The 18,805-nt window shown below is 42.4% G+C and overlaps 1 protein-coding gene across 3 annotated transcripts; it reads right to left on the reverse strand.

Moving 5' to 3' along the window:
- Window positions 1–8,022: 8,022 nt before the first annotated feature.
- On the reverse strand, window positions 8,023–12,997 carry LOC103650862 (uncharacterized). Of its 3 annotated transcripts, XM_035966355.1 has the most exons (7): window positions 12,835–12,997; window positions 12,497–12,746; window positions 12,273–12,330; window positions 11,093–11,236; window positions 10,134–10,246; window positions 8,734–8,889; window positions 8,023–8,639 (listed from the first exon to the last, which is right to left on the reverse strand). In XM_035966355.1, exons 5-7 carry the CDS (start codon window positions 10,227–10,229, stop codon window positions 8,268–8,270), a joined length of 624 nt encoding a protein of 207 aa, XP_035822248.1. In that variant the 5' UTR covers window positions 10,230–10,246; window positions 11,093–11,236; window positions 12,273–12,330; window positions 12,497–12,746; window positions 12,835–12,997; the 3' UTR covers window positions 8,023–8,267. The 3 variants fall into 3 exon arrangements, with proteins under 3 accessions (XP_035822248.1, XP_020405975.1, XP_035822249.1); XM_020550386.2 differs by lacking the exon at window positions 10,134–10,246; XM_035966356.1 differs by lacking the exons at window positions 11,093–11,236; window positions 12,273–12,330; window positions 12,497–12,746; window positions 12,835–12,997 and adding an exon at window positions 10,317–11,086.
- Between the last annotated feature and the right edge of the window lie 5,808 nt (window positions 12,998–18,805).

The raw sequence follows: 18,805 nt of genomic DNA on the forward strand, positions 1-18,805 counted from the left end.
ACTGGATAGAAAAGATTGCTATTAGGGTAGGATATTTGTCAATAGATGTGCTTTGACTCTGGCACGGTGTTGTTGACTGTACGAGCTTCGGACTGCTCTCGGAAGTCCCTTTGGTGTGGAGCATACTGGCTCCCTTCTGGCTGCTGTCCTTGCTGTAACGGAGGTGGAGGCGGAGGTTGTTGCCAAGGAGCTTGGGATTGACTCGCTGAAGCAACAGAAACTGCAGGGTGGTTGCCTACATACTCTGGGATGTAGGGCGAGTGATACGAAGCTGTATGCATGACCTGCTTCGGCTGAGCTTGTTGTGCTGCGGCTTCGGCTATTTCCTTTTGCTTCTGGATGGTAACATGACACATCCTGGTATTATGGCCCTTGTTCTCACCACAGAATAAGCAAAAGATTCTTCTCTGTTGATCGCCAAATCTTCCTCCGAAGCCCCTGGCACCTCTACCTCTTGGAGCTGGTGGTCGGAAGGGAGCTTGCTGTTGCCCCGAAGCCTGTGAGGAATATTGTGGCCTTTGCTGTTGGCTCCCCTTATCATCACTTTGTGTAGAGTTATGAATTGATCTAACATGCCTCGGGTAAAACCTCCCACCGAAGCCCCTGGTCATTTCAGAAAACCTGAAGGCCTCCTCCCTTCTTTGGCGAAAATCGTTATCGGCCCGAATGTACTCATCCATCTTCTGGAGAAGCTTCTCCAAAGTTTGAGGGGGCTTCCTGGCGAAGTACTGAGCTGACGGTCCTGGCCGAAGCCCCTTGATCATGGCCTCAATGACAATTTCATTGGGCACCGTTGGTGCCTGTGCTCTCAAACGCAAGAACCTTCGGACATACGCCTGAAGGTATTCTTCGTGATCCTGAGTGCACTGGAACAGAGCCTGAGCAGTAACCGGCTTCGTCTGAAACCCTTGGAAGCTAGTTAACAAGAGGTCCTTCAGCTTCTGCCATGAAGTGATCGTTCCTGGTCGAAGGGAGGAATACCAGGTTTGAGCAACACTTCTGACAGCCATAACAAAAGATTTGACCATGACCGCAGCATTGCCACCATAGGAAGATACTGTTGCCTCGTAGCTCATCAAAAACTGCTTCGGGTCTGAGTGGCCATCGAATACGGGAAGCTCAGGAGGCTTGTAGGACGGAGGCCAAGGTGTAGCCTGCAGCTCAGCGGACAGAGGAGAAGCATCGTCAAAAACAAAATTCTCATGATGGAAATTGTCATACCAGTCATCTCCGTTGGGAAAACCCTCCTGATGAAGGTCTTGGTACTGAGGCCTTCGGTGTTGCTCATCCTGAGCAAGGTGACGAACTTCTTCAGAGGCTTCGTCTATCTGCCTCTGTAGTTCAGCTAGCCTGGCCATCTTTTCTTTCTTCCTCTGCACTTGTTGATGAAGCATCTCCATATCTCTGATTTCTTGATCTAACTCGTCCTCTGGTGGTGACGGGCTAACAGCCTTCCTTTTCTGGCTTCGGGCCTCCCGAAGAGAGACTGTCTCCTGATTGTGGTCCAGCGGTTGTAGAGCTGCAGTCCCAGGTGCTGAAGCTTTCTTCGGCGCCATAACGAAGGTTTATGATCGCCGAAGATAAAAAAACTTCAAAGAGTGGAAGTGAGTTCACCGGAGGTGGGCGCCAATGTTGGGGACTTGTTCTCAAATGCTTCAAGAACAAGGCAACATAGAAAATGTTAATCGGTTAAGTCCTTCGTCCTACGAAGCATTATTTCCCTTGGGATATAATGATTTTCGGACGAAGGTCACAAAGGGCGAACCTTTATAAATGCATTACATATTGACGAAGAATGAATTACAAGAAACATAAAGAATTACGTAGATCATCATATATCATTATTATATATAAATAAAAATAACATTGAATTACAGATGTACCTCCAATTTGAAGGAAATGAAAGTACAAGCGTGACGCAAAAGTGAACACCAAATCAGCGTGAACAGTACGGGGGTACTGTTCACCTATTTATAGGCACGGGGTACAACCCATACAAAATTACATACATGCCCTTTACATTTGGTGGTAATTCTATAGTAATCTATCGAGGTCTAAATGGCCTTTTCATCTTCAAGTCGGTTCCCTTTTCTGCGAACATGCCGAAGCTTTCCTGCTTCACAGCTTCGGCGCTGTGTCAACCTTCGTATCTTTTGAGCTTCTCCCTCTCTGATACGAGTCCGAAGATACCTGTTCACACATTATACTCTAGAAACACTGTTAAATCATGTTTTTGAGGACCTTCGGAAGCCGAAGGCCCCCAACACCGTGCACCACCGAACAGTCCGGTGTGCTAGGCCCGAGCTTGTGTAGGCTGAACTTTGGCAACTTTTCTCCAATTCAAATCCTCTTTTCTTAGCTCTGTTTCTAGCACTTAGATAACCAAGTTAGTGTCCAAAACAGTTCACTAAGTCTAGAAACATACCTTGTTCTTGATTTCATACTTCTCACTTATTTGGTACATAAGAACTTACTCAATATGTGTTGGACATCTAATCACCAAAATACTTATAGAAATGGCCCAAGGGCACATTTCCCTTTCATGTTTCACTTGATTTGTGAAAGTATAATTTCAAATTGGTATCTATCTCAAAACCCTCTTGAAAGCTAAGAGGAGAATTTCATTCAGGGGGAGTTTTTATGTAGTCAAAGGAAAAACATTTGAAACAGGGGGCAAATTTCAAATCATAAAAATGCTTCTTGCAATCATATTCCTATACCTTTGACTACTTACAAAAGTTTTTGAATAAGATTTGCAAAAACAAAACCTGTGGTGCAAATGTGGTCCAAAATGTTAAATAAAAGAAAGGCAATCCATTCACTCTTATTCTTAGTGATACTTTCAATTGGTTTAACTCCAATTAACCTTTGCACATTCATGCAAACTAGTTACTTTTCTGCACTTTATATTTGCTTTGGTTTGTGTTGGCATCAATCACCAAAAAGGGGGAGATTGAAAGGGAAATAGGGTTAACCATTTCCTATAATTAATTTTGGTGGTTAATAACCAACGCAAACTCGTGGACTAACTAGTTTATCTAGAGATCATGTTTTACAGGTGCATAAGGTTCAACACAAACCAAGAAAGAAATCAGTTAGGGACATAATTTAAATTGGAGCACAAGAACTTGAGTGTGCTGGAGAATAGCGCACCGGACTGTCCGGTGCACCAAGGCCGTACAACTCTAAACCAGCCACTCTCGGGAATTCCAGGGTGCGCACCACTATAATTCACCAGAATGTCCGGTGTGCCACCGGACTATCCGGTGAGTCAGCGGAGCAACGGCTCCCTGCGCGCCAATGGTCGACTCTGCCAAGTGAACAGTGCAGTACAGTACCGCGCAGAAGTCAGAGCAGCAAAGTCAGAGGGCATCGGACTGTCCGGTGCAGCTAGAAGACAAAGGCTCCAACGGTCGACCAGCTCCAAACCCTAACGGTTAGCTGACGTGGCGGAGCACCAGACAATGAACAGTGGGTGTCCGGTGGCACAGCGGACTGTCCAGTGCGCCCATCGCCATTAGCCCCACCAACGGCTATGGAAGTGGTTGGGGGCTATAAATACCCCCCAACCACCTCATTCATATCCATCCAAGCATTCCAAACATCTCATTCAATACAAGAGCAAAATACTCCACTCCAAGACACATCAAATTGATTGAATCCTCTCTAAACCTACAAATCAACTCAATTCCATTAGGGACTTGAGAGAGGGTGTTTTGTGTTCCTTGTTGCTCTCGTTGCTTGGCTTGACCTTTTTCTTTTCCCACTCTTATTCTCAAGTGCTTTGTAAGCGAAGCAAGAGACACCAAGTGTGTGGTGGTCCTTGCGGGGTCTTAGTGACCCGTGAGATTAAGGAAGAAGGCTCACTCGGTCTAAGTGACCGTTTGAGAGAGGGAAAGGGTTGAAATAGACCCGGTCTTTGTGACCTCCTCAACGGGGACTAGGTTCTTTGGAATCGAACCTCGGTAAAACAAATCACTGTGTTCACTCGCCTTGATTCTTGTTTGATTTGTTTTCCCCTCTCTTCGGACTTGAATTTAATTCTAACGCTTACCCCCGACCTTAGTGTGTGTTTAAGTTATAAATTTCAGGTTTCACCTATTCACCCCCCTCTAGGGGACTTTCAGTTTCCCATGTCGGTTTGATGATATTGCTGGTGGAAACTTCAGAGCTATCCTTTGAACCAGCCATTAAGGGCCGATCTTGATAGGTCTATATAAAATCGTCCCCAGCGGAGTCACCAAAAAAGTGTGTTGGTGCCTTTTTAGGGCGCCAATCACTGTGTGAGAACCGGCGGTGGTGCTCTCTGCATAGGCGCGGACGGTCCACGGCTAGGGGCTGGACGGTCCGCGACCTGGCGCATGGCTTAGGGTTCCCTGCCTGACGGCCAGACGGTCCGCGCGTGCGCAGGGGCGGCAAAGGTCGCCGGCGGCGCCTGGATCTCGCTGTCGGGAGGGATCCCGTCGGGGAGGAGAGATCCTAGGTGTTGTCTAGGCTCGGCAGGCCGACTTAGACTCCTCTAATCGACGTAGAGTCGAAGAGAAGCGGAGAATTTGGGGATTAGAAGGCTAAACTAGAACTAGACTAGAACTACTCCTAAATGTACAATAAATAAATGCGAGATAAATTGATTATTGATTCGATTGATGATTCTTAATCGGTCGTAATCCTCTATATTTATAGAGGAGGGCCTGAACCCTTTACAAACTAATCTCCCGAGCTAATTCCGCGAATTTAGCTAACAACCGTAGCACAAAACTCAGAACCCTAATCTGCTCTGCGCACGCACGGACCATCTGGCCCTAGGGCCGGACCGTCTGGTCCTCATTTTGGTGCTCAATAAGGGTGCCGGTACAGTATCCTCTCCATCTGGCGTGGTCGTGAGCTCCCCCCTTGAGATGTAACCGAAAGAGGATGGTGTATAGATAACCGATGCACTATACTCATGACTCTATACGTTAACTGTGCAAGGGGAGAGAACGCCACGCGGACACCGTTGTGTAGTCTTAGGAGCCAGCGATGGCTATAGGCAAGGGGAGGAAAGATTTATCTATTGCTTGAGTTTCCCTTATTACATAGTGTCACACACACACACACACATATATATATATATATATATATATATATATATATATATATATAACTTCCAAAGCATATCTTAATTGGACTCTCAACAAACTCTAAACCAAATCTTCTAAATATTCTCCTGCCTAATCTTCTAGCCCGTAACTCCTAACCAAAACATCCCTATAACAACTGAATCCTAATCTGACTAAAAACAGATATAGAGAAATATCCTACAGCTCATTATACGAGCCGTTGCGACCTCTAGCTTCTTCCTATAGGTGTACATTCGGGTCGTCCAGCTCGGCCCGGCCCAAACCCGAAAAGGCCCATATTGTTTGAATTTTGGGTCGTGCCGGACCGGCCCACGGGCCTAGCCCTCGGCCCACGACCCGACACGTAATTGCTTAAACGTGCTGGTCTCATTTCGGGTGGCCCGAAATTATAAAAGCCCGAAATTCATTTTTTGGCCAAAAATTCACATTAAGGCCCGAAATCCATTTTTTGGCCCGAAATTCACATCAGGGTCCGAAATTCACATCAGAGCCCTAAATTCAAAACAAATTTAATAAAACAAATAAAAGATAAGCCAAATAAATTTGAACAAAAGCAAACTTAATATTTGTATTAAAGTTACCAGAGTTATGCAATGACTACCTCGTTTACAAATTATTTTGTTAGAAGGAAAAAAGTATAATCAGCTCTATACAAAGTTCGTAAGTTCAATTTATTATCTAATGTTCATAACAAAAGTAAAATTACATCACATACTCTAATTTAAAGCTACAAAAAACATCTAACTAGCATTACCTCTAGCTTTGTGTTCTTTATCAAGTACATGAAAGTGTGAAATGAAGTGTGATTTTAACAAATATATGGGCCTTTTCGTGCCTCTATATGGGTCATTTCGTGTCTGCGTTAAACGGGCCGTGCTCGTGCCCGCCCATGAGCCACGACCTCGGCCCAAACCCGGCTCGTGCCGGCCCGACACTAAAATATTTCGGGTCGTGCCGTGCTTGGGCTGTGCTTTTTTTCCGTGCTTCCTGCCGGCCCATCAGGCCTGACCCAAATGTACACCTATACTTCTTCCTATGCCGCCTAGAGTACTGGAGACCATGCATCACAATGGACTTTGGTCAATATTGACTATGAATATTTTATGATTAGGTATAATCGTGGATAAATATGAATAAATTATCCAAGATTTTGTTGGCGTGTTCTCATATTTATGGGTTTGTTTATTTAAATTTATAGTTGTTTATATCAGGAATTGCTTCAGTCAAATTTTAAGAGGCGTTTCTTACGTGAAAAGGGCATACATAAAAGAATGCATTCTTTCCATCTCTCACATCATCACTAGTGAATCATGATGGTTATTTCTATTGCAAGCTAAGCTTTTCAGGTTTGCCATGAGTACTTATATTCCATTTTCATTTCTGACCTCAACTAATGTGTTTCAGACAAAAGAGCATTGATATTGGTCTTAGCTCAAGCAAGCATCCAATCATTTGTGGCATTGGTCTCGGTTCTATTCCTGCCTAGCTTTGGTCGTGATTAGTGTTTCAAGAACTTTAGAGTTTAGACTAAACTTTAGGCATGTTGATTTGGAATAGGCAGACAGAAGGTATGATCACCCTTGTTTCTTGGCATCAAGGATGCATGTAAACGCTGGTTTTCCATGGTTTAATGCCCCCTTCTAGAATAAGGACAGCTTGGTTCTGGGCTCGATTTGTCTGTTGTGGCTTATGATTACCGGTACACCGTTTATATATTTATGGCATTTGGCAACACGTAGTCAAAAATTGGTGTCCTTCAATCATTTGTTACTCTAGTGTCCTGTTCTGAGTCTTCCATGATTGGGACACTAGTGACCATGTTCTTTGTCATCTATGCATGCGTAGGTTTTACTTTCCCTTTACTAGTAAGATTGAGAACAATGTAATTAATATTGAGAAAACCTTAGTCTTATAATGCTACCTTTGTTCTCGAATATTTGTCACAGCTAGTTCTTTATTTTGCCTATACTAACAAGATTGAGAACAATGTAAGTAATATTGAGAAAACCTTAGTCTTATAATACTACATTTGTTCTCGAATATTTGTCACCCGCTGGTTCTTTATTTTGCCTATACTACCAAGATTGAGAACAATGTAAGTAATATTAAGAAAACCTTAGTCTTATAATACTACCTTCATTCTCGAATATTTGTCACCCGCTAATTATTTTTAAATTAAATGGTGAAAAATAAAAAAATGAAAAGAGTAGCTTATTACTCCCTCCGTCTCAGGATATAAGGCGTAACCACTTTTTATTCTTGTCCCACAATATAAGACGTGCTCTCTCTATGCATACGTATATCGATGCAGTGGTATAAAGACAATTAAATGCATTTCTTGGTCTTTGAACCAGAGGTGGTTACGCCTTATATACTGGAACAGAGGGAGTATATGATATGGATGTTCTAGCACGACTTCTCCCTTAGGCAGGAGGGACTTGAGGCCACCATGAACGCGAGCTCGTTAATGGTTCTCAATTTTTTTACCCGTCGTCATCTGCTAGGCAATTCACCTCGCTCTCGCCATTAGTGCCTACAATTTTATGTTCAGTTAATCATGTGGAGTTTAAGTGTCCTTTTGAGCTTACCAAAATTTAATGATCGTATCGGATTAGGATCGAACTATATTTCTATTCATTTTTAAACTAAAATTTATTTAGAGCCCTATTCTTTGATGATCCATTACAATTACTAAGTATGATGCATTATTAAGTATGATGGGGCTTGTCAGAGGTTTGGGTGAAGAAATGCCCAGTTATTATCTGCAACCGCAAATTTTCCCATTGCTCATATGGTTTGTTTTGTCGCTAATCATATTGATGAGCTCGTTGCAGTAGAATTGAACGCAAAATTATGTTTCCAGTATTTTCTCTCAAGTCCACAGCACAGCCACACACTACAATTAACATATCAGCATCGGACCGAATACACAAGATTTGTCAACTTGTCTTAAATAAATCCACATGCCATACTACAAAACTAAACAGTTGGCATGTATTAATTCAGGAAACACAAGCACGGTCCATCATCAGAGATTAAATTTGCTGTGCATCGGGACACAGCTATAAATAATCCAGGAAACAAGCATGGTTCTTCTCAAATTAAATTAAATTAAATGGAAGTGACGTAGCATGACTAGGATGGTGTCTAAATTACTCTTCTAACATGGCACCGGCTGCAAGGCTCCAGAACAGTTAGTTTAACTGTGGATGGAACTTTGTTCTCGATGTATGTCTTGATACCTGAGATCGCTTTGGAAACATCCATAAAAACATCAGGCGTGGGTAAACAACTTGTACACTTACCCTGACCACACCGATCCCCATAAAAGGTGTCCAGTGTAAGAAATTTCAGTGACACCGCATTCTCAAGAATATAACGTGTTAGTTCAAATAAGCTTTTCTCAGAGCTGAAACCACATATCTTCACACTCCTGAGGTGGCCATGGTGGTGCTCAGGTGTGTGCCTCAATTGTGGATGCGCAGAAATTGATTCATGGATCATGCCTTTCTCACTCACCTGATGATGAAAAAGATAACATGATTAAGCTAAATGGACAGAATGGTAAGATGAATTTACAGGACCGAATGAATTGACAGTGCCAACACCTTACATTTAATATAAAAGTCTCCAAGGAAGGAGACGCATCAAGGAAAGAAACCAAAGAGAAATAGTCAAATGCCTGGGTAATGGTTGTTCCTAATGACAAGCGAACGATCAGGTGCTTAAGACAGAGGAATTTGGTAGGCAGCATTGGTGCATCAACAACCTGCACAAAAACACGCCATGCATCTCAGATAACTTATGCACTAGATAATCACAAATGTAACCCATTCATATCATCAACTTCTATCTTTAAATAGTATATATATATATATATATATATATATATATATATATATATATATATATATATATATATATATATATACACACACACACACACACACACACATACATACATACCCAATCAAATGAGTTTATGACAAGAGTTTCAAGATTGGGCATAATGGATGGCAGCCTGGTACGAGCATCATAGACAGTACTTTCAGTGATTAGTTTCTTCATTTGCAATGTTTTCACACGTGAGAAGACTAGCCTGCCTCCAAAATGTAAAAGAGAAAGACTAGAGAGATTTGGAGCTTTGCTCTCTAGCACTTTGAGGGCCGAGCATCCAAAAATATTAAGGCTGTTGAGACGCTGCAGGGCAGAAGGTATCTTGAGGCAAACGATCTTGTCACAACATACTAGCTCTAATTCCTCCAGAGCAAGGGAGTTGGAAAGGAGGCGCTTTAACCCATCCCATTTAATGCTCACAAAGGACAAATGTAAACTTGTTAGGCTTCTCATGGGGGCAAGTTCAACTGTGGGACGGAGAGCACAACAACGAAGTTTAAGGTACCGAAGTGAATTTCGAACCCCATCAGATAAAAGTGAGCATGGGAATTCATATATTCTCCTTGTATGGAACAACCAGAGGGTGAGTTCTTCAATCCCTGGATTAAGAGCAGCCTGAAGCCAACTGTCAAGATATAGTTCCATCGAACCCACACATGCCACTGTAGTCAAGCTTGAATGTTTTCAAACTAATGCCAGAGTGATTCCTGAGAATGCGGCTAATTTTGTGGTGGAAATTCTCTCCATATGAATTTTTTTTCATGCCAATCGTATCCTTATTAAAGATAAGATTAGGATGACGTCTCCAGGAACGTAAAAAGGCACGAGATAGGCAAGCAGCACGGCCAGCATCACGCATTGGCATTAGGGAATGTACATGAGACCAAATGTCCTGCACACACAAGCAGTGGATAAAAGATAAACATTGAGATTGTAAAGCCATTGCTTCAGTTGGAATAATTCAATAATGATGTATGACTGACCAAATCATAGCACTAAACAATATCAATGTTTATAAATCGTAATATTCAGGTAGCCTATCATAATCCCAAGTAATTAGATGTGCAGTAACAGTGAGCATATGCTTGCAATAATCAGAATTTAATGCCTTGGTACCTCAGGAAGATCTGGGATTCTAGTTCTCATTATTTTGCTGGCTAGAGAATCATTATGGTTATCTTGTTGACACAACGACCGCTTTCTTTTACCCATGGAGGTAATAAGCTAATCTGCCACACAAAAAGAATGGTTATGGTAGCCAAAACAAAATAAATTAAACAGGGGAGATTGGTTCTGTACCTGTAGCCCCGAAAGAACACCGTTTCCCCCCGCAAAATACGGGGGGTGCTTTCGGTGCTATAGAAGGCGACTGATGGACCAAACAATAACTCAGACAACTTATGGGACTAAATCTGATTAGATATTGGAGTAGGAGTTTTGGTCTCATCTGAGTTGTAGAAATTTAGACAATTGGGCACCTAACAAAAGCACAAAAAACTCGGTGAAATCTACATGGTTGATTGGACTTCCATGGATGCATGTTCTTTGCGCCGCCTTTGTCCAACTTGGTGTGGAATCGCGGATGCGCAGTGTGGCTCGCCGATGCCGAGCGGCGCACCGCCGCTGCAGCCACGGCCCGCACGTCTTGGCCACCGTGACGCGGCATCACTGATGCACGGAGCCGCTCATCGCCGTCGAGCCGCCGGAAGCCGGGAACAGGATACATCGCCAATGCGACGCGAGATCAAGATGGGAGGGAGATTAGGGTTTGGACATGGCTTCGGACTTTGAACTGCAGTGGATAAACAGGCAACAGCCATACGCCTATACGTCCATGGACATGGCTTCAGGCTTTGAACAAGGCAAACAGCCATACGCCCAAACATGGACAAAACTGGAAGATTTCAGGCTTTGAACAAGGCAAACAACTAACAACTATATTCCAGAGCACTCGAATCCAATCCAAGTATCCAACACCTGTAGAGATGAACGGGACTGGGCCACTGGGGACTGGGGAGAAGATCGAGATGGACTGGTGCCCTGGTTTAGCCGTGGAGACTGGGAAGGAAACGTACCTGCAGGCTGGCGCGCCGCATCGGGGATGGAGGAGGAGTCGAGGGGGACGATGTCGCCGCTAGGCGCCGCCGTCGTTCACGAGTTGTGCCCGTATTTGACGTCGCGTGGTACTGTTGTGCCCGTATTTCACGCGTTGCAGCTGCCTGTGTTCACGTGGGAATTGGGATAAGTGGAATATGGGCTGAGCTGCTGGACCGAAATGCTACTGGGCCAAAATTTCAATTTTCAAAGCAGACGCCGGCCTGTTCGTCCATGCGTTGATCGGACGATTAGTTGTGATTAATCGCGGACTAATCGGACGATCAGTTATCTGATCGTACTGATCGCGTCGTTAGCCCTGATCGCCTCCAATGATACGATCAGATGGTTAATCCCCGATTAATCACAGCACTACAGTCTACAACAGGGAGCAGGCCACTCGCAACTTACAGGAAGTAGGTCCAGGGCCGTACCGGAGAGGATGCCGAGGGTGCGGTCGTATCGGGCCCTTAAAAACAGAGGCTCCTTAACTACCGGACGCTAGCACTTTTTCTGTTAAACCTATCTATCCTATACACAAATACGTAAAGAGCGATGCGCTATCGACCAGTCTTGTTTATATTGTTAAACTAATATCTTAATTACTTATCGAATACTCCATCCATTCTAAAATAGTATTTGTTTTATCTCTTGATTTTTATGTTAATATTCAACTAGATGATGATGAATCCACTAAAGAAGCAAAACGAATTCTATTTTGATATAGAGAGAGTATTATTTACTATACACATGATGGTTGCAGCGGCGAAGAGAAGCTTTTTAAAATTGAAATATTTTTGTTAACTATTTAAGGTCAACAATAACTCAAGAGAGGTTAAATGGCTTGGCGATTCTATATGTTGAAAAGAAATTGTTGGATGAGATTGATCTCAATAATATAATCGATGACTTTGTATCACAAAATATTAGAAGATATTTTTAATGATATCAGATAACAAGTAAGTGCTTTTGGCTATATTTTACATTTATCATATTATAAATTTCAAAACATCAAAACAACATAATAATTTTTATACGTTAAATATTCAATTATATATATGGGGGTGGGGCCTCCATATCAGATTTCGCACTGGGCCTCTAAAAAGTCATGAACGACCCTGAGTAGGCGTCGGGGACTCGAGAGTGGGGAGAAGAAGTTACCTGCTCGTCGCGTTGGGACCGAGGAGGGGCGACAGTCGTTCGTGGCATGCCAAATGTCCTGCACACACAAGTAGTGGACTTTTATTTTTTGTTAAGTAACCCTAGTCAAGGTAATGTGGGCAAATAGCGGCTTTGCCCCTGAGGGGTCTCACATCTCTATATAAGGAACCTGTACACCCCCTCATAAGATAGAGAAGAGAAAGAGGTCAGATGTCCAACCCTACATCATGTGTTTCGTGTGTTTCACTGTCGTGCTTCTGGGAAGGGATACGGGTCTTCCACATCTTCTCACGCCTAATATGCTGACGGGAGGGAAGGGAGCGGATCTGGTGATCCGTGGTAACGTAGTTCTCAACACGTTATCAACACGCTCTACCTCGACGTTGCTGCGGGATCAGATCTGCATCAACTCTCCGTCAAGCCGGCAGGTCTCCGGCCTAGCCGAACTGTCCTACGCGATAGGTTTCGATTCATCTGTGCAATTGGAAGGTATGAGATGTTATTGATATGTAATCACAATAAAAAAGAGAGTTGCGCCGAGTGCCGATATCCATGCCCACACCACCAGCTGCGTGCATCCATCGCTCCCCAACGACGCGGCCGGCCTTGCGCTCCGCTGCGGTATGGCCTCCCCGATGGAGCCCGCCGAGCTGTGCCTGCTGCACAAGGACGACCTCGTGTGGACAGCGCTGGAGGATGGAGAGCAGTAGGGCACGTGGCCACCAACGGGAATGCCTTGCACACAGCCTTAATCGGCGGCAGCCTACTCACCTATGTGCGGCTAGGGGAAGACGCCCTTAGCCATGATCTGGAACGGCATGCATGCAGATCCAATATCTTTATTTCTGATGGTCTAGCACTAGTAGTGCGAACCGCACATCCCTCAGGAAGTGGATCGCGGATTAGTGAGGATCACCTGCATGCGGTTAAAGCGGTGCATGCACTAATGGGAGCCCACTCCTGCATGTTTGCGATGGACATGCGAGCGGTGCATGCGCTGACGGCCTGACGCCCTCTATGCATGCGCGAAGCAGTTTTCACGTGGGTCCCCACTCCCTGGTCGCGTGGCTGCATGCACGTACCTGCTAACCCATTCAGTCATCACCATGCATAATGAAAGTAGGCCATGCGGACGTCTCCATGCATGTGCACGACCTAAGCAAACTTGGCCATGATGGCTTGATGCATGGAATATGTGGGCCCTTACCGTTGCAGTAAATATGAGAAAACACATTCTTGCATCTCATGAGTTTATGTTCATACACTAATTCTAGTATTTTTCTGCAGATATATCTCATTGTAAATATTTAGCAGAAAATTATTAAAATGCATGTAAAGTCTATATTGTGCATACTTAAATCGCTCTAAATATTTATATTATGTTGAGCTTTTAGACTCACGTCGAGTGATTAAATTGTATAGTGAGTACTTGGATACACCGATCAGGTTGCGTTGTTAATCGTCTGAGTTATGGAATTGACTGAGCATTGGCTGCGCCCTGGCAACATGACGCAGTATTTGTGTCGTACGAACTTGGTTGTGCCATGTGATTGCTATGTCGCACTCTCGCTTAATCGGATCGCTTCAGTTGAGTCGGACCGCTATCACCGAGTCACGCATTTTTCGCAGGCCTTGTAGGCACTACCCATGAGTCGCAATCATTGAGACACAATTGCACCTGTTGCTCATGTTGTGTGGACTTATCGTGTACGCCGACTACTACCGAGACATAATTGTGTCTGTCACGCTTGTTACGGAGGCTTGTTGTGTTGTTGTGGCCTTGATGGCCGCACACACATTGATGCCAGATACGCTAGAGATTGTACTCGCGTGGATTGTGCTGAGTTGTTCAAGCCTCTGAAGTCACATTATTGTGCAACCTTCATAAACAATTGTGTTTGGCTCTATATTTTATTTGATTGTGTTGTGTGGCATTATATATTTATATATCTCCAAGTGGCCATAACAACTATATCAAGCTCTATAGTGCTTGGAAATCCGAGAAATTAAATTGAAATACAATAAAACACAGATAAGTTAATTCTCTACTCTCATCTCATGCATAAAGTTTTACCTGAAGTAACCTGAAGATATATAATGCATAAAAGCCTTTTTAGCATATAAGACATCACAAATTGGGATTCTATTAGTAAGCAAAAAGTCCTTACCAAATGATTTAAGACCGGAAATCTCAGTCATACATTGCTCAACCAGATGTTAGCATATTGCTCTCTTTGTCACTGAATGACATGAAGCAAACTATGCGATAAAAGGATATGTAACCACTAGCAACACAAAGTTGCAAGTATACTGAGAGGTTATTCTGAGAAAATTTGCATTATATTGGTGTGAAAACCATTGTGTGTTCCTGTCGAACCACTTCGCTCGTCCTATCCAGGACCTTTATGCTTGTGTTGCATACATCTCTCAAAATTATAAATACCCCTAGTTGCTGAATTAACTCGGGATAGTCCTTTGACGAGTATGATATATACTGTAACCAAAACGGTAAAGGTCAAACCTGGAGGGACATATAAATGGGGTTTATGTAGCAGAACTACATTGGATTTCACCCCTTGACATGCTTACCATAATCTATATCTGATCTACTAGAAGTAAGAAGAGTAGAAAAATAGCCATGAAATCCCACATCACCACAGAGCTTGAAGCTAAATTAGGACATTAATATGTGCTTAGTCCTTGACACCGAAAAAGCCATAAATCTTGACCACCAAAGTGGTAGTGATGGTAATTTGTGATAGAACTATGAAGATCTTGTAGAGACTAGATGACTCCTTCATATGAGAGCATCACTATCTGTTGTTGAAGACAAGTCCCAGACGGATATTGGTCTTTTTTCGCTCTTGCCAAGTAGTTATCACCATTTGCTTAGTCTTAGCAATCAGATGAGTTTTCCCAGATAAAACAAATTCTTGGCCTTGTATGTTCTATTCCAAAGCTTCTCTTTTTACTGAACAATGAGGAGATCGAAATAATGCTTTATAGAATAAATTGGTGTATAATATGAGGAGAAAAGTTTGCCTGTTGGCAGCTTACACAACAAATATTTGAATGTTGTTATAAGTTCTCTCTCAAAATTATAATACCTAAAAATGTTGCATAACTTGAAACCCAATTTCAGACCAGTATGAGTAATTGGGTAAACCATGGGCAATGGTAAAATGAGTTGGACTATACATCTCTGCATACAAATTTTTTTGCTTGGCAGCATTAGCCTGATGTCGTGCACTTTACTACCATTATCTATGCACACATTTTCTTATGTGCTTAAAAGAACAATGCAACCATTGAATGTCCTTGTGAGCGCTAGACCCTGATGGTCATCTTACTTGTTGATCTGAAGTCAACAACTGGCTCCAAACGACGAATGATATGCATGAGCCCCTGAAGGACCCTTATAGATAAAAAAATGTGTTGCGCATATCAGTCTAAATCTTAATGATTGACTGTGTATTTGGTAATAATAACAATATAAGTTTGCAGAATTGTAACCATGAAGTAACTTGTTGTTGCGTGTCTCTCTGGATGTTGAGACTAATCCTTCATGTTGAAGGACAAATATGTAGTATTCATGCCACTACATTAATCTAAGTCCAAAGCTCACTGCATAAAACCCCTATCTGTAATGTGTGTAAGATTTCCCAAATAAATCACCACAATAGCATACAATGGCCACAACTGGATGATTGTGGTTGGGGATATTATCTGTATGCTTTTAGAACATCACGACATTCGGGGGAGATGAATGTCCATCTAGTGTAATGCCTCAATATTCTATTAAACGCACAAAAGCTAAACTGAACCTGTCGTTCGGTGTGTAATCCTGTGTATATGGAGTCTGCTAGAAATCGTTGAGGAGTAACCATATTGGTTTGAATGCTTCTACCTGATGTAGATGTGGATATACCCGGGATTAATATCGTATCCACATTTGACTTATTGGTATTTGATCTATTCTCGGGGATGCCTGTGAATATGATCCATTGGTCTTTGTTAAAGCATATGTTCTGATTACATATTCACGTGGTCTATAATAACTCTCCTCCGATGAACTCACCATGTTGGTGATTTGCCTCACGAAGAGGTTCATCTTGATGATGAAGTTCCTAGCAATGCGCGCAATATTATTGTGCTGGGAATACGGAACAATGAATCTTTTGTTTTTGGGAAATGACGAAGATCATTATTAAATGTGGGAGACAAATGTGTCGACACTTATCTTGCCTCTATAGATTGCAACGGGATCCAAAACAAAGTCCTAGACATGAGTGCTTGAAGCTCTCTTATCGGGTCATTTATAAATGCAATCGAGGCTGAACCAATAATCATAAAATGAAAGTCGCGAGCTTGACGTTCGAACATTTATGGGCATTACTGAAATAATGTGTGGTGAATGTGATGGTTTAAGTGGTCTTGTGTTAGACCCATCCCACATATGTGTTGAATAAACACTGTTCTGCTATGTAATATATCTGGCAAATGGCATGAATTAAAATATGCAGTTAATAGGATTCTGAAGATCCGTTGTGAGATCCTAGGAGGACTCATATCTTTGAATTATAAATATGCAACATATAAATCTCGTACTGGATAATACATTCCTGATGAATGATCACTCTTCTATGTAGAGAGAATATCTCCTAGTTGAGATTATAGTTCCTAAATGGAATCTTTCCAGAAGAAACAAAGTCTGTGTTGAACACAAAAGTTTTGATAACCCATATAAAGGGATAAAGACCCATACAGACCCAAAAAGGAATAAGATGAGGTACCAAAGGACTTGAAGTTCACCAAATAAGAACATGTGCATTCCACGAGTTTTACTCATGGTATTTTCCACTTGATGTGGAATTACGGTATCCTGTAAAGCCCCGATGGCAGAAACCTATAAGGTTTAGGTGTTACTGGCAAAATATCCCCATTGTGCCAGAATGATAGACTATAACGATATATCTGATCAATGAAAAATCCCTGATGGATTACGATCTTTGATGGACTTTTGTTACACCATCATATATGTTGCAATGGATGAACGCCTGAAGCGATGTGTCATATTTAGAATATGTACTATTGCAACTATATTATCCCCTAAAGTCCTATAGAAGGACATGTTACTTGCTTTGCACAACTATGTATAAATTGTGGTGTAAGATAGAAAATTATAGCACCCCAACTTCATCCATTCTCGTTATTCCAGATGAACAACGAGACATATATCTTGAAGAATATGCTTGAGTTATGAGGGATAACGACTTTGACAAATGTCATCGTCAGGGGGAGCAAATGCTTATATTGATCACAATCGTGAGACAATAAATGTCATATTCTATGCCCGGAAACATCAGCTTGTTGATCAATATGTGAGCCTTTATGGAAGTTCCTATCAAATATATAGATCTAGCCGATCGAACACCATCAGTCAAAGTGGCTTATTTACGTTGATACGTGCACTTACCTCGTATATCCTAGAAGTGAGTAGAGGTGAAGTTCTTGATATAATCCTTGCAACAATATGCAATCTATTTGCTAAATCAATATGTGCATAACTGCATAAACTTTTAGAAGAAGTTATTTTTCCATACTGAGACAGTTTTGCAAGGATCAGGGGAGCACATTTCTAAAGTGAGCCTTTATAGAAGATTCAATTGAATCTAGATCTAGAAGATCGAAATATATCCTGATGACAGTTGTTGCACTCTTTTTCCCTTAGTGAGTTTTCTTGAAGTTTCTCACATAAGGTTTTTAACGAGGCAACAAAGTGCAAATGCAATATGCGTCACCATGCGCTCTTTCTCCATATTTTCCCACTAGGTTTTTTGGAGTTTTAATGAGGCATGTGTTGATCGCGGTATTCACCCAAGGGGGAGTGTTAAGTAACCCTAGTCAAGGTTATGTGGGCAAATACCGGCTTTGCCCATGAGGGGTCTCATATCTCTATATAAGGAACTTGTACACCCCCTCATAAGATAGAGAAGAGAAAGAGGCCAGAGGCCCAATCCTACATCATGTGTCTCATGTGTTTCACTGTCGTGCTTCTGGGGAGGGATACGGGTCTTCCACATCTTCTCACGCCTAATCTGCTGATGGGAGGGAAGGGAGCGGATCTGGTGATCCGTGGTAACGTAGTTCTCAACAATTTTAACTAGCAGAGCAGGTGGCAGTGCAAATGGAGGAGATAGAGGCCAGAACCGAGGGAGAAAAATTATTGGGGATAAATTCTCATGGATAGATATGAGACTTGGCCCTCCAACCATCTCGTGTTTCATTATGAAGTCATACACCGACCGTGCGCTTGAGCAAGCAGCCCATGTTTGCACGAACTCTTTCCTCGGGCTCATTTAACTTCTGGAGTCCAATTTTTTATGTAGGTAGATTTATTTTTTAAATGATTCAACAAATTTTGTATTGGCCCATTTCTAGCTCAGATGTCTACTTTTAATTTTTCAATATTTTTTGCTCTAGCTTATTGTTGAGGAGGAAGTCTTCGGCCAAAAGTCCTCGATAATTAAGAT

The sequence above is a fragment of the Zea mays genome, chromosome 3 (assembly GCF_902167145.1).
Source record: "Zea mays cultivar B73 chromosome 3, Zm-B73-REFERENCE-NAM-5.0, whole genome shotgun sequence".
Lineage (NCBI taxonomy): Eukaryota > Viridiplantae > Streptophyta > Magnoliopsida > Poales > Poaceae > Zea > Zea mays.

Bases quoted from the DNA above. Each gene is read 5' to 3' on its own strand.
- LOC103650862 (XM_020550386.2), bottom strand. The intron at 11,237-12,272 runs GTAACTTCTTCT...ACGTGAACACAG, and splicing joins GGTCCCAACGCGACGAGCAG to GCAGCTGCAACGCGTGAAAT. The intron at 8,640-8,733 runs GTAAGGTGTTGG...TTTCATCATCAG, and splicing joins TGGAGACTTTTATATTAAAT to GTGAGTGAGAAAGGCATGAT.